Source organism: Colias eurytheme, chromosome 11 (genome assembly GCF_061535395.1).
Source record: "Colias eurytheme isolate Ceu_HAF_F1 chromosome 11, ilColEury1 Martin Lab GWU primary, whole genome shotgun sequence".
NCBI lineage: Eukaryota > Metazoa > Arthropoda > Insecta > Lepidoptera > Pieridae > Colias > Colias eurytheme.
In genome coordinates this window covers 12,209,571-12,223,533 of record NC_142990.1, presented here as the reverse complement: position 1 = coordinate 12,223,533, position 13,963 = coordinate 12,209,571, and the positions used below count along the sequence as shown (strand labels likewise).

Here is a 13,963-nt window from a genome sequence, read left to right as displayed (position 1 = left end):
TACAATTGAGATTGCGTTGCTATTCATTGTTATGGATAATATTACTCAACTGTGCGTATTTTCTTTTTTTTCTTTTTTTTGTAGATACTGTTTTTGCGATGTTATCTCTTATGAGGAGAAAATTAAACAACTGTTTCAGAAATATATTCTTTTATTAAACTTGAATAATAGTTTTATTTCTTAATCTAAACACTAAATAAATTTAGAGTTATATAAACAATTTTTATCACAGAAATTAATAATAATACTTTGATAAAATACACAATAGCTAACAGTCGATAATTTTTTTTATATATTTAATGTCGTTGAGGGAGTTAGCGACAATTTTGGCACGTATAAACTTCTAAACAATTTAACAATTAATCAACATAATAATATTGTCGTTTACTAGGATCCAATATGAAAGCAGGAGGTGTTGTTAGTTCAGGAACTACGCGAGCGAAAGTGTTCAATAGTTCGGCTTCATTATTTCGATTTCTCGTTGGCGTTGGTCTTACTGTTGTACTAGTAGTAGTAGATGTCGTTGTTGGGGCTTGTACTATTTTAGCACTTCTATAGTTTCCTCCATGCATCGGTCTGTTATTATTTCTCGTGTTATATGTTCTAAAGTTCCCGCCATGCATACTCCTTGGATGATCGTCTACATTTTCATCTTGAAATTCAATTAGCTTCGCACTCTTTGCGTTTTCATTTCGGTTTCGTCGTAATTTTCTTAAGTTTTCTTCGCGTGTACTAATTGTCGTAGTTTCTGGTTTTGCTCCGCTCCGGTCAATTATCTTGGCATTTCGGTTACGCACATTTCTCGATCTTATCACATCGCTTCTTAATCTTGGTCTGACTGTTGCCGGCTCGACCTGAACAGTACTTTTAGTTTCACTTTGGGAGGCTTCAACATCAACATTTGAACTTTCATTTTCTTGACGTAATTCTTCTGGTTTGATACTTCTATAATTTCCACCATGTCGTGGACCACTTTCAAGGTCTATGTCGTCTCTAAATATTTCAACTCCACCTAATTGGTTAATGTCTTTAGCCAGATTATCATCTCTGTACAATTCTAAAGCTTCTAAATTCTTTAAAACTTTTTTCTTTGGTTCTTCCATCTCTTTCACGACTTCAACCTCCTTTATGTCTTGTTTGAAATGGGTAACATGAGGTGATTTCTTATCGACCGGTAATTCTTTATGAATTTCAATTTTTTTCCTAAAAACTGTTGGTCGTTGCTCATTCATTTTATTTAGTACTTCAGTAGTTGCTGTGGGTTCTGTTGTTCGTAAAAGAGTCCTTTTTGTAGGCTCCGATGTGGTTGTTTCTACTTTAACTTTTTCATTCGTGGTACTGACTCTTTCTTTATCCTTGTGATGTTTATCTTCACGATGGTTAGTTTTTTCTTCAACTTCTTCATCCTCGTCTTCATCATCATCGTCATCGTCGTCATCATCCTCGTCCTCATCTTCGTCATCATCATCATCATCATCTTCATTATGATGATCCTGCTCATTTTCATCGCTATCGTTTTTATGTTGTCTAGAAGATAACTTGCGTTTTTCTTCCTTTTCGTACATTGGTCTATACTCATCCATATCGTGTTGCACTCCTATCATGGCGTCGATTTCCTTTTCTCTCATATCATCATCATCATCGCCGTATGATTCTGTGTCTGTAACTAGAGTACTTTTAGTGCTCTTCTTTTTCTTCTCTCTATATTTGGGAGATCTTGTATTATCATCTCTGTTATGATATTTATCATCATTCATCTTTTCAATAGGCTTTGCAGTGGTACTTGTTGTATGAAAGCGGGTGATAAGGCGTAATTTGGGAGTTTCGGACTGTTCATTTACATCTGGTTTAACAGTAGTCGTTAATCGTATCCTTATTTTAGTGGGCTTTTTTGTTGTAGTTGTTGTAGTAACATCATCTTCATCCTCTTCCTCGTCATATTCTTCATAATCGTCGTCCTCATCAGTTTCCTCATTTTCTGCCTGAGGTTTAGAAGTTGTTGAACGAACAACTTTTTCAACTTTATTGCTAGCTGCTATATTTTGTGTTACTAAAGTTTGTGGTAAATATTTAGAAACATCGAAGTAGGGTCTATTAGTTACCTCTTTATTATTTATATCCATATATTTATCTGAATAATTTTCATTTAAAATCTTTTTTTTATAATCATCGACTGAAATCGATGATCTATTTTCGACGGGGCTATAAACAGATTTATGATTCCCTAGATCTAATTCATATCTTGGTTCCCCTCTTCTTTGGTCAACACTGACATCAACAAATGTTGTTTCTTGTGGATTGGCTGGTCTGTCGTTTTTACCAATATCTTTGTACTGCTTTTGATTATTTGAACCTGCCCTCTCAATGATATGTCTTGTTTGAAGTTTTTTTATGAGTGGACTTACATTTCCATTCGTGGTAAGTTTTTTCGAATCTTGTGATTGACTCTCTTTAATTACTTTATATGGTTCATACATGAATGTTGCAGATCTCTTATTTCTCAATGTATGTGGCATTTTTGTTACACTTTCTTTATTAACATGGTGATCATACTTTAACTCTGATGAATCATTTTTGGCTGAAATATTTTCAGTTATGTTATTTTTAAATGTATTGTTATCATATAGTTTATTTAGTAAGCTTAATATATCGAGGTTTGGTTCACTGGAATTATTTAAATTATTTTTTGTATGTTGCTGCAAGTTGCTATAAGGTAAAGTAAATATTTTAGAATTGGGTTTTGAAGGTGGCAATGGATTATTAATTATATCTTCTTTAAAAAAGGGACTATCCAACGGATCCTCTCCAAAGTACTTAGCCTTCAAGCAGTCAATTTTATCACCAAGTCCCTTCAGTCTTTGTTTATTTTTAAAGTTTTTAAATTCCTCTTCTCCTTTATCGTTCTCTTCTTCTTTTTCATCATCATCATCATCTTCACTGTCATCTGTGTTGGAAACTTTGTCTTTTTCAAATTTTTCCGGTACAGGATTAATTTCCGTTTCAACGTCAGGGCATTCAAGAGCAATCCTAGAATTGTAAAATGCAGTGTCGCTGTTGATTTTCTGTGGCATTAGTTTTAAATTTTCTGCATATCGCAACGGAGAATTCTTGTTAAGTATTTTTGAGTCTTTTAAATAGTACGGATATTTTTTCTTTAACTTGCTTTTATATTTATCAACCAAAATCTTTCGCTTTATTTCTTTTTCAGGTAAACTCAACTTCAAATTAGTTTCAGTAACATTTAAATTAATTTCTCTTTTTGCAACCTCGTGTTCTACTTTACTTTCGTCATTAATATTTTCAGAGCTATTTTCTTTTAAGTTGGTCTGATTATTGCTATCTTCTCGTTTATTTCTCTCATTGTATTCAGCGGAAGTAATATCTTCACTATCAGTTTCTACATCAAAGTCATTTTCGTCTTCAGAATAGTCTTCAGTTTCATTTTCATCTTGACTGTCAGTTTTTTCATCATTCCATTTTTCCCCATGTTCGACTTGTTCTCTTGAAGCTGTTTTTCCCTCATCAACAAAACCTATGTCAATGGTGGGTATTTTATATTTGCCTTTGCTGCTTTCCTTTTCTTTCAAAAATCCACCATGTCCTTCATGGTCTGATGCATGTTTCTGTTCACCACCATGATCATATGCGGAATCTTCATAACCTTCTTCAGAATAAACGACTTGATTTTTACTACTTTTAATCGCTTCCCTTAACCTGGGAGCATTTTGATATTCTTCTAAATTTTGTGCATCTCGGAAAGCTGCAGACTTGGGAAGATGTTTATATGTTTCGGTTTTTCGTACTTGAGCATAGTTTTTTATTGGAACAAACTCCTCTTCATCTTGCGCTTTATTTTCTTCATTTTCTTGCTTAAACTCTAAATTTTGCTTATCCGTGGGTCTGTTTTTTAAAACAGCTTTATTTATAGATTCATCAAAATTATTCCTTATTTTATTATAATTGTCCTTCCCTTTCTCGTATATATCGTAACCATCAGGTTTCTCAGCATATTGTTCTGGTGGTATTATTTGTGGGTATTCATTGCGTTCGTCATCATAAGTCATAGCGTGCTGTTGTCTTAATCGATGTAAATGATGCTTTAAAGGTCGGTAGTGCATTGGAGTAACCTTCGCATAGTTTTGGTTCCATGGATGTTTCAGTTTTTGATTCAAGTGATGTTCTCGTTGATTCGTTATTGGGATCGGTTGATAATATATCGGTCTTCTCTGAGGCCTATGTACTTCATATCTTACAGGCTTATTTCGAATGGGAAACCTCTTCTTATCCGTAGCTTCAGGACTCTCTAAATATTCATCCTTCTGTACATCCGGTTCTCCAGCATCGTGCTCATATTGTTGTAAACGATTCTTAGAATCCCGCACATCATTTCTTATTTTATTTAATACAGGATCTTTATATATTTCTTGCAGCGCGGGTATTTCTTCCTTATAAGGGTGATAGACTTCATAATAATTCGATACTGGGCTCACATGTCGATTGTTGTCTTGCTGAACATATTGTTGGTATGGTTTATAGTTTTGATTCGCACTATCCAGCATTTGATGTTTGCCAAATGCTGGTTTGGTCAGGCCCGTGTGCGGTTGAACGGGGTAGGACTCGTAGTGTTTCTCCGGCGACTTGACATCGTGGAATTGAGCGACGTCTACTGCGAACTGCGGCTTGTGAGCCGTGTATTGGAAGTAGTCATTGGGAGCGGGTTTATCCTCAAGCTTAACTGGTTTCACTTCACTAGCGTCCCAGTCCACTGGAACTCGAATAGCAAGGCATATTGTACACTGGACTATGATCTCTATGAGCACTATGATCGCGACAGGAATGTGCATTGTTTACATCACGGATCGGCGGGGCGCGGCGGTCGACTAGCCCGGCCGACTGCCCGGTCACCGTATTTATCGTCTCGGTCGAGCGTCGCAGAACGATTGCAATCCATTCGTTTTGTTGAACTCATTTTATTTTAAGCAACAGGCGGTAGCGTGTAAAAATAAAAGTGTTGGAAAAATTGTATGTTTGTTTTTTTTTACTACCCATAGTAATAACATGGACAAATAGAATCTATATTTGTCTATGGTAATAATAACAGTTAAATTGATAATGAATATGGATCCGTAAATTTTAAATGATAGTTGTATATTTAGATATTCAGCAATGGTAAAATATGACAAGAAAAATCGGTACACTGCCTTCGAAAAAAACATATTATTTGTATCTGTACCAAACATTAGTGTAAAGCTTTTCCACACAAAGTTATCGAGTCTCAATCTAAAGCCTAGTTTCAAAACTCCAAACCGCTCGACGCCAATCACTTGAACACCAGTGAAATTGAGCAAAAAAAGCATGTAACCAACCTTAATGATTAACAAAATAGATAGTGTTATTTTAGCGTACAAAGACAGCGGATACCGGCTAGTGTGAAAGGTATTACAAGTCCACTTTCGATTGTTAAGCCCGGTTTTGTGACCCACTTGTCCCTTAGCTGCATTTAATTTTAACCAGACTCGGTTTTATACGTACGGCTAAATATTAAGATGTTAGCAAAAGCTTTGAGTGGTAGTAAAATGGTAAAAATAGTACTACTAATAGTAAAACTTTTCTAATTAGCATTATTGTAGGCCTATTTACAAATTTTGGGAGTTCTAACAGTATTAAGGTAGTATAAATATTATAATTGCGAAAGTTTTATGTGTTTTATTACTCAATCTCGGAGAAATTAGTTTTGTTAGAAACTGGGTTATATAAATCTTATGTACATAGATAAGGCAGAGCTTATATGAGCAACATAAATTTTTGCCGTGATTTAGTCAGCTCAAGAAAGGTGGAACCTTTTTTGTAATTTGAAAAAAGCTTTAAAGCTGCCAAAATTTCAATACGAATCGTAGGGTCAGATGATTGAAGTTCAACAGATGAGGCTTTCAAGTTTCATAATATTTGTAAAATTTCCAATTTAAGTCTTTCTGAAACTTGGAAAACCGTGGTATTCCTAAATAAAATCTCCACATCGATGAAGATCACGACGTCAGCTACGTTTTTTTTTTTTTTTTTTTTTAACGTTGGGAAATGCCTTTACGCATCCCCCTCGCCAGTTTTACTGTCCAAGGGGGTATGTGGGACTCGCACGAAGCCATACCCACTAAAACCCAACGGTAGCCGTCTATCGCCTTGATCGGCGGGGGTTAACAGCCAGGCCTTATACCCCCGCCGTCTGTGGCCACTGCCGCTTCTTGGCGACACTCCGAGGCCCGGGAGTGGCAGTGGGCGACGATATTAAATAATATCTTCGTTCCATTTCCGGACCTATCCACCTTACGTCACGAGGGGATCCGGTTTCCTTGCCGCGAGCATAACTACAGTATGCGCGTACCTACGGAAAACCTCCCCCCGCGCTTTTTCTCTTAGGTCTTATGGCTGGCGCTGGTCATAAAGACGCCTACGCCTGCCGGGTCTCCGCCGACGCAGAGGATCCGCCGCTGGATCGTTCTCTCGGGCCCTCTCTGCGTCCTCCTTTCTTTTCATAACCGTCGCACAGAAAGTGACTACGGTTTTCCATGCACGGTCAGTGTCGCCAGTGACCATAGCCTCTACAAGAGCCCGCAGGGTCAGCTGGGTGTCTGTCCCTAGAAGGCTCTCGAGAGACCTACGTTCATTTGTCCATGCTGGGCATTCCGCAAGCGTATGCAAAGCCGTATCTTGAGGGCTGCTACAATGATGGCAGGCGGGGGCCGGCTCACGACCGATCCTGTGCAGGTAACTGCCGAAGCAACCGTGCCCAGACAGAACCTGCACAAGCCGGTAGCTGACCGATCCCCACCGCCTATCCACCCATTCCTTGAGCATCGGGCTGATTGCGTTCAAAGTCCAGGCCCCCACGCAAGACGAGTCTAGTTCTCGACGCCATCGGCGAAACACCGCGTCGCGAGCTTCCTGTTTCCATCCTTGGAGCGTTTCAGAGGGCAGGTTTTCGTCCCTCTCTCTTGCCTCAGTGACGTCAGCTACTCTATAATTAGCTTATTATCACTGTAACACTCAAAAGCCATGACTTTATAATATTTGGTCAAGGCGTTAATTACCAAGACCCTTAATTAAACTATTGTTAACTGACCATCCGTCCAAAACTTGACATTGGCAGAATCCGTCCTCACTGGGATCGGGAGTTGCCATTTGAAAAAAAGAAGAAGAAGAACTATTATTTTTAACCATTACTTATGATTAAGTAAGTGGGTATATTTTTCTAACAAAGTAATACACGAAAAAGCCAATTCTATATTAATAATACATAAAGGCTTATTTATGGAATTGGGTACAGCGAATGATCTAGTATTAAATATATCAGACACACCTGTATGAACTTTAATCGTTTCAATTTATATTTGAAATCAAAACTCTACAAATACGAATGTAGGCCATTATCTTTTAAAAGAAGGGTCGTCCTTGGGTGTGTTGTAATTAGGGGGTCGCAACTGTTTTAAAAATGTAAGACTAATTATTTAAATATTCTTTATTTATGGGATATTTCGAATTTTGGTGTGACCTATGGAAAGTAAATGATTCAAATGATTTTATCAAAATTATTGTTTCGGACGAAAGTGTGGGTAAATAATAACTATTATAATATTACACATACATATTATTACACTAGCGGTCCGCCCCGGCTTCGCCCGTGGTACATATTTACGTTTTCTACATAAGAACCATCCTCGTACTTCAAGGAATATAATAAAAAAAGAATTATCGAAATCGGTTCAGCCGTTCTCGAGTTATGCGCTTACCAACACATTTTGCGATTCATTTTTATATATATTACATAATATATCTATAACATTTGTAAAAATTTTGTTAAAATAATGTTAATATTTTGCAGTTCCAATAACTCAATAGGTCGAGTTAATTACTTCTTTACATTTGACAAAAGTTGAACACTGCTATTGTTCAATACTTTATACGAAGCTTTATTTTCCTTATTGCTCGTGCAATATTTGTATCTACAGTTGACTAATTTAAAACAGCATGTTTTAGCTATTACAGATGACAATGGAGAAGTTAATAAACTTTTCGAAATAAGTATCGTAACTGCAATGAAATCATCGAGACAGAAATGTAACAGTGATGAAAATCGGGTACAGTCGTCATTGATTTGGGCAACTGATTCGCTGAGTGACCTCTAAAGTAGGAATAGGATGCTGTATTTTGGCTAGTAACCTATTTCGTAGGGTTGTGAGTTCAATTGTCAGTGTTGTGTCATGTGATTTTAAAAAGATAATTGGCGTTTTTTATAAACCACTAGCTTTCCGCCCGCGGCTACGGCCGCGTTTTCAATAAAAATACGTTCCCGTAGGATTTCCGGGATAAAACCTATCCTATGTCCTTTCTCGGGTTTCAAAATATCTCTATACCAAATTTCATGCAAATTGGTTCAGTAGTTAAGGCGTGATTGAGTAACAGACAGACAGACAGAGTTACTTTCGCATTTATAATATTAGTATGGATATACATTTTTTACACATAGAATAGAGGTTTAATTTTTTTTATGTAGGTACAAGAATTTGTCTACAGTAACTTAAGATACCTATATGTGTTAAAGAATTGAAACAATTAATAGATCATTATTATTCAATTTCAACACGTTTTTGATTTTAAATACATTCGAGTCTTGGGTACAAATAACTACGATTTAACCATTAGCTATCTTGCTCATTTACCTGAGAAATAGTATAATATACCCTTTACATAAATACATGTTTATTGGTGGTCAATGATCCCAATATTTTCATAATACTACATTTAAAGCCAACTGAGCCTAGGCGTTCCACTTTTGGTTTCAACATCAAAAATGATTGGTTGCTAGGGCATATAAAAGTTATTCTAATGAATACATATTGGAATCAATTTAATGTTTAAATATGAGAAATTAAGTTCACGTAAATATAATATCATTTTAAACATGTAGATTGTAGGATATACAAGTTGGTATGTTACGTAAAAATATATTATTTTCTTAGTAATGCGCCAAATAATAGGTACATTTTCGCGTTGTCTACAAGTTTAAAACTAAATAATTAACATGTCAAGAATGTTATATTATATTCTAAGGCAGGCGCTAGACATGTGATCAAATACGCAAATACCTACAAAGTCGCGAAGTGTGGCACTGACATTTGCCTATTTGTTCAAAGTTTGAACACATATTTGAAGTTTGCCGAGTCGAGTCGGTTTTTCTGCGAACATCAAAGTAATCAAACTTCAAAGTTGCTTCAAAGTTTGTGCGCCCTGCCACACTTGTTGCAAATTGCAATGCTTAGTAACGCGCGCGCCGCTGACCGGAGCAGTTGTGTGTGTATATTTTGAGTGTCATAATGGAGTGGAGTAATGATGTAGTTATCGAATTTCTTCAGCTACTTGAAGCGGAACCCTCCATATGGGATCCAAAAAACAAAGACCACAAAAACCGTAACGTTGTAAACGACGCATGGGTCCGAATAAAAAATAAAACAGATTGACGGCGTCCACAAAATCGTCTTCCGATCTATCAGCCATCTTTGCAATAACTGTGCCGTAAAACATTTGAAAACAAGTCTAGCAGGCATATTTGTAATCGTGTTTGCGTCAAAGTTTTCACTTCAAAGTTTGTACAAATGTTTGCTCAAACTTTGAAGCCAATGTGTAGCGCCAGCATAAGACTAACTTGGGCACAATGCTGCACGTTTATTGTCATTATTTTTCCATGTTTTAATGGTTTAAGATATTTTTTATTAGCCGCTGATTCTACCAATTATGTATATAGTTAAGTTTATAGATAAGCAATAATAATTATGATAATTCATAGAACTTTCGAGTCCCCTTTTTTGTCTATAATATTTGGATAAAAATATCATAAAAACCTTGCACAGATAATCGATTCAAACAAATTCAAGGTGGTCTATTTCATGAAGCCACTTGCTGCAATGGTTGGTAACATTGGTCTCTTTATGTAACAGTTTACTTAGCAATAACTTGGTTTGAACAAATGATGACGTAAGAGTGGTCCCGAAACCACCGCTGGGTATAGCGAGCAATCTATATTGGAGCAATTTGTAGAGATTACATAATCTCAAAAGGATTACCTTTTGAGATTGTTTGTAATCCTTACTTTGTTATTGTAAGCGAAAGTGTGTCATAACGCGCTTTTATAAGCTTCACCTATTATGTCAGTATCAAACTTTGGACACTTATCAAGGATTGGTGATAATACAATAATTTCATTAGTTTAAGTGTGTTTTTTTTTGCTTTTTTTACACGCTTTATATTAGCTTCACCTGTATGTTTGTAACCGACTTCTTTGGGCGCGATTTTGACCCACTTTAAACGGCCAGATTTCGTTCAAACTTTGTAGATTTATTGAGGACCGATGACAATACACTAATTTGATAAAAATTTTCTATTTTTTAATTCGGTTTTCTATAAAAAGCGTGTTTTTTAGTTTTTTTTAACTATTATTATTTTAATCATATTAATTATTATTATTTAGTGTTTCTTTTATCGTCGCAAAATAGTGTATTTATTGCATTATTTTTGACTGCTACAATGTTAGAATAAATAACCTACTTTTCTACCTTAGTTAATAGTAGATATCTAACGCAACGCTACCGTAGACTAAGCAGGCGAAGCCGTGGGCGGCGCGGGAAAAGCGAGCCACTCTATGTCTCTATCTAAGGTCTCTATGTACAATCTAAAAGGACTTTATCTCTAAAAAACTTATATTTTGTTTGCCTTCTTTAGTGACTCGTAGCCTTATTTTGTCAATAATCACAACTTATAAATAAATGGAAGACAGATTGCGATAATCGCCTTTTAAATGTATTTTTATTTTAGTAGAGTTACCTTTTATTCTGGTTTCTACCGAATAAAGAGATATAATACTGAATCGAATAAATTACCAACGATACCAAATATGTTTTCTTCCATGTAGGTTTGACTTGTAAGATGAAATATTCCGAATTCAATGTTCTCACTTCTCACAAATGTCTTTTATTTATTTGTTTTAATAGTAAATAACGTTATGAATTGAAGGATAAAGATAATTAAGATAGGTCTTCTCAAAAATTTAATAAATGAAGGAATAATTATCATTTATTTTGTGTATAATAAATGTAATAAATGTAGAAATAGTTTAAAATAAATGATCATTTATCGATTACTAGCTTCCGCTCGCGGCTTCGTCCGCGTGGTGTTTTGATAAAAGGTAGCCTATGTTCTTTCTCAGGGTCTAAAGATTGTCTGTGCCAAATTTCATCAAAATCGGTTGAGAGGTTTAAGCGGGAAAGCGTAATAGACAGACAGACAGACAGACATAGTTACTTTCGCATTTATAATATTAGTAGGGATACCAACACACTACTATCCTAGTATGCAATACAAGTTTCTCATTGGCTTATATTGTATAAGTTTTCCCATTCCTTTGCTCTATATTTTAAAGACTTCTTGCTTATAATTTTAAGTTATTTATTACATGTGATGATGTAACAGTAGTAACAATATCTTTAGGTGTTCAATTTCACGGTTCGCTTAAAATCAATCTTTGTCTAGTTATTACGTTACAAAACTTCTATTAGTTTTCATCAGACATAATAATAGATTGTTTATTGTGATTCGTGAATAGATATTGTTTTATTGAGGTAAAATAAATATTTAATCTTTGCACAACATTATGCAGTTTCAATCGAATTGAATTTCTATATATAAATAATCAAAATAAGTACTATACTTACTTAATGATCTAAATACTATACGAATTTAGATCCTCCATTGTCAATGGAGTTTCTTTACCGGTTTTTCTTCATAGATCATTGAGTTACTATGTACTACGTATACTAGAGAGGCCATCGGTACTACACTATTTGTAACACGAGTTAGAGTCAATCGTTTTAAACCAATATTTATTTGTTTCATTGATTGGATTAATTGATAAGTTTATTATATATTTTTAATAAGATAAACAATATTTATTTGTTACAATGATTGGTTTTAATTTATAAGTAATAAGAGGCAGAATATCTACAAAGTCTCTCACTCCCCCCCCCGCGCCGCCGCGCTTGTTGCACAGATTTTGTTCGTGGTGTCCTCTCTATAATAATACCTCAATGTCATAGATACTGCTTTCCGAAGCTGTGGTAAACTGTTATGACGATTCAAAAGTGCTTCTAGAAGAAGTCTAATTGAATTACTAAATGTTTGATAGTTGGAAACAATTTATAGAAAATTAAAGCAATTGTCCAAAATATTTATATACAATATTGACATCGATTAAATAAAATAATTTATCATTAAAAATATCACATAAGATGATAATGCATATTTTCATGTTAATGAGTCAACTTCAATAATTGATCTGATAAGAATTAAATTTATATCTCCCAAGTTGAACACGTGCTATAGTTTTGAAAAAGATGTTTCATAATAATAAAACATAATATTCTTAGATAACGTTAATTTGTATAAATCATCATATCAATCATGGTCTGGCTTTCCGCCCGCGGCTTCGCCCGCTTTGTCTAAAACCTAATTAATTATATACTATACTTTCCTCTTGAATCACTCTATCTATTAAAAAAAAAAAAATTGTGTATTTTTAAAGATCTAAGCATACATACACAGACAGACGCGGGAAGCGACTTTACTTATTTATGTATTTACTTATTATGACTGCTATGTAGAGATGTTAAATTTATAAAAAGAAAATATCCGTAAATCATTCTTTGAACCCTAATTTGCGAGATCGTACAGGAAAAATCAAAGACATATTAACAAATCTTTTAAAAAAGAGGTAAAAGGAAAAAATAAACACACCATTCATTTCATTTTTGTAATAAATATAAAAGCTTGACACTTCATGGCAACTTAAATAAGAGCCTGTGAAAATTGATTGTCCTCATTTTGTGCAAGTTAAACATTTCGAAGCTATTTACAAAATACGAACCATGACCTAAGAGTTCAAATTAAAATAATGGTCTTATTAATATTTCAAAGTAAAGGCTTAAATGGAGAAACCAATTTAATTATTTCTAGAACTTGTTGTGTGTTGCAACTGTCTCTAATGGTTAGGGAAATGAACTGTGTGGACTAACTTTGGAAATTGGTGGGTCTCAAGTAACAAACGAAAACAAATTTTCGTTTATTAATTAAGAATCAATATTACCTAGGTACCGTGTTAGGCGTGGTGATGTTTAATTCAAATAAAAGTAATTGATTTTCTGTCTATTGTTATATTGGTTTTTTTTTAATTTTAACCTAATTCAGAGCTTGATCGATTTTTATTAAATTTTCTGTATAGATTGGATGAATACTTTCCTGTCAACCTTTATGATGAAGGTTAAATGTCTCGGTCTGACAGGACACAGAAGGCTGATCAGCTACTTGTCCCTAAAAGAAAATCGATCAGTGAAACAGATGTATGGATAATGCATTGGGGACATGGGACTTCACTTATATACTCGACTTCATTACCGGTTAGGTACTAATGAAATTTTATTAATATTATGTAGGTAGGTAGTACCTACTTATTGAAATAATTTTTTTTTGAAATTTTATAACAACCCTATTTGAAAACGATTATAATTTTATGGAATGAAAATGAACATTCGATCGAAATCGATTTTTTTTCCTAATTTATTATCGTCCCAGTAAAAAATATGTATATTTACATAAGATGCGTTGCATTACATACCTACATAATAACATATTATGCTTTGCATAACTTAAGCTGCGTAAAACTGGTACAGCTTATACTTAATCGGCATTTAGCTGTCAAGGCCCGTATGTAGCCTTAGATTGATATACACCTTCGTATGTGGATGGGTGTTTCTCATAAAATAAAATATTTATATTTATCCTAATAATTGGTTAATTTTTATAGGTTGTAGTATTTGGTAAATTAGTAGAAGTCTAGTTGAAATTTCGTCCCACTTTAAAATAA

At 34.6% G+C, this 13,963-nt stretch overlaps 2 protein-coding genes across 2 annotated transcripts; both read right to left on the bottom strand.

The window, feature by feature from the left end:
- Positions 1 to 140: 140 nt before the first annotated feature.
- Positions 141 to 4,909, bottom strand: LOC149904925 (uncharacterized). Its single transcript, XM_090107463.1, has one exon. It carries the CDS (start codon positions 4,842 to 4,844, stop codon positions 360 to 362), a length of 4,485 nt encoding a protein of 1,494 aa, XP_089963589.1. The 5' UTR covers positions 4,845 to 4,909; the 3' UTR covers positions 141 to 359.
- Positions 4,910 to 6,417: 1,508 nt separating this feature from the next.
- LOC149904924 (uncharacterized) lies at positions 6,418 to 9,549 on the bottom strand. The gene is made up of 2 exons (XM_090107119.1): positions 9,506 to 9,549; positions 6,418 to 7,012 (listed from the first exon to the last, which is right to left on the bottom strand). The coding sequence occupies exons 1-2, from the start codon at positions 9,547 to 9,549 to the stop codon at positions 6,418 to 6,420; spliced, it is 639 nt and encodes a 212-aa protein (XP_089963245.1).
- Between the last annotated feature and the right edge of the window lie 4,414 nt (positions 9,550 to 13,963).

Bases quoted from the DNA above. Each gene is read 5' to 3' on its own strand.
- LOC149904925 (XM_090107463.1), bottom strand. From the start codon at position 4,844: ATGCACATTCCTGTCGCGATCATAGTGCTCATAGAGATCATAGTCCAG.
- LOC149904924 (XM_090107119.1), bottom strand. From the start codon at position 9,549: ATGGCTGATAGATCGGAAGACGATTTTGTGGACGCCGTCAATCT. The intron at 7,013-9,505 runs GTTTTATTTTTT...AGCTAATTATAG, and splicing joins TTTGTGGACGCCGTCAATCT to AGTAGCTGACGTCACTGAGG.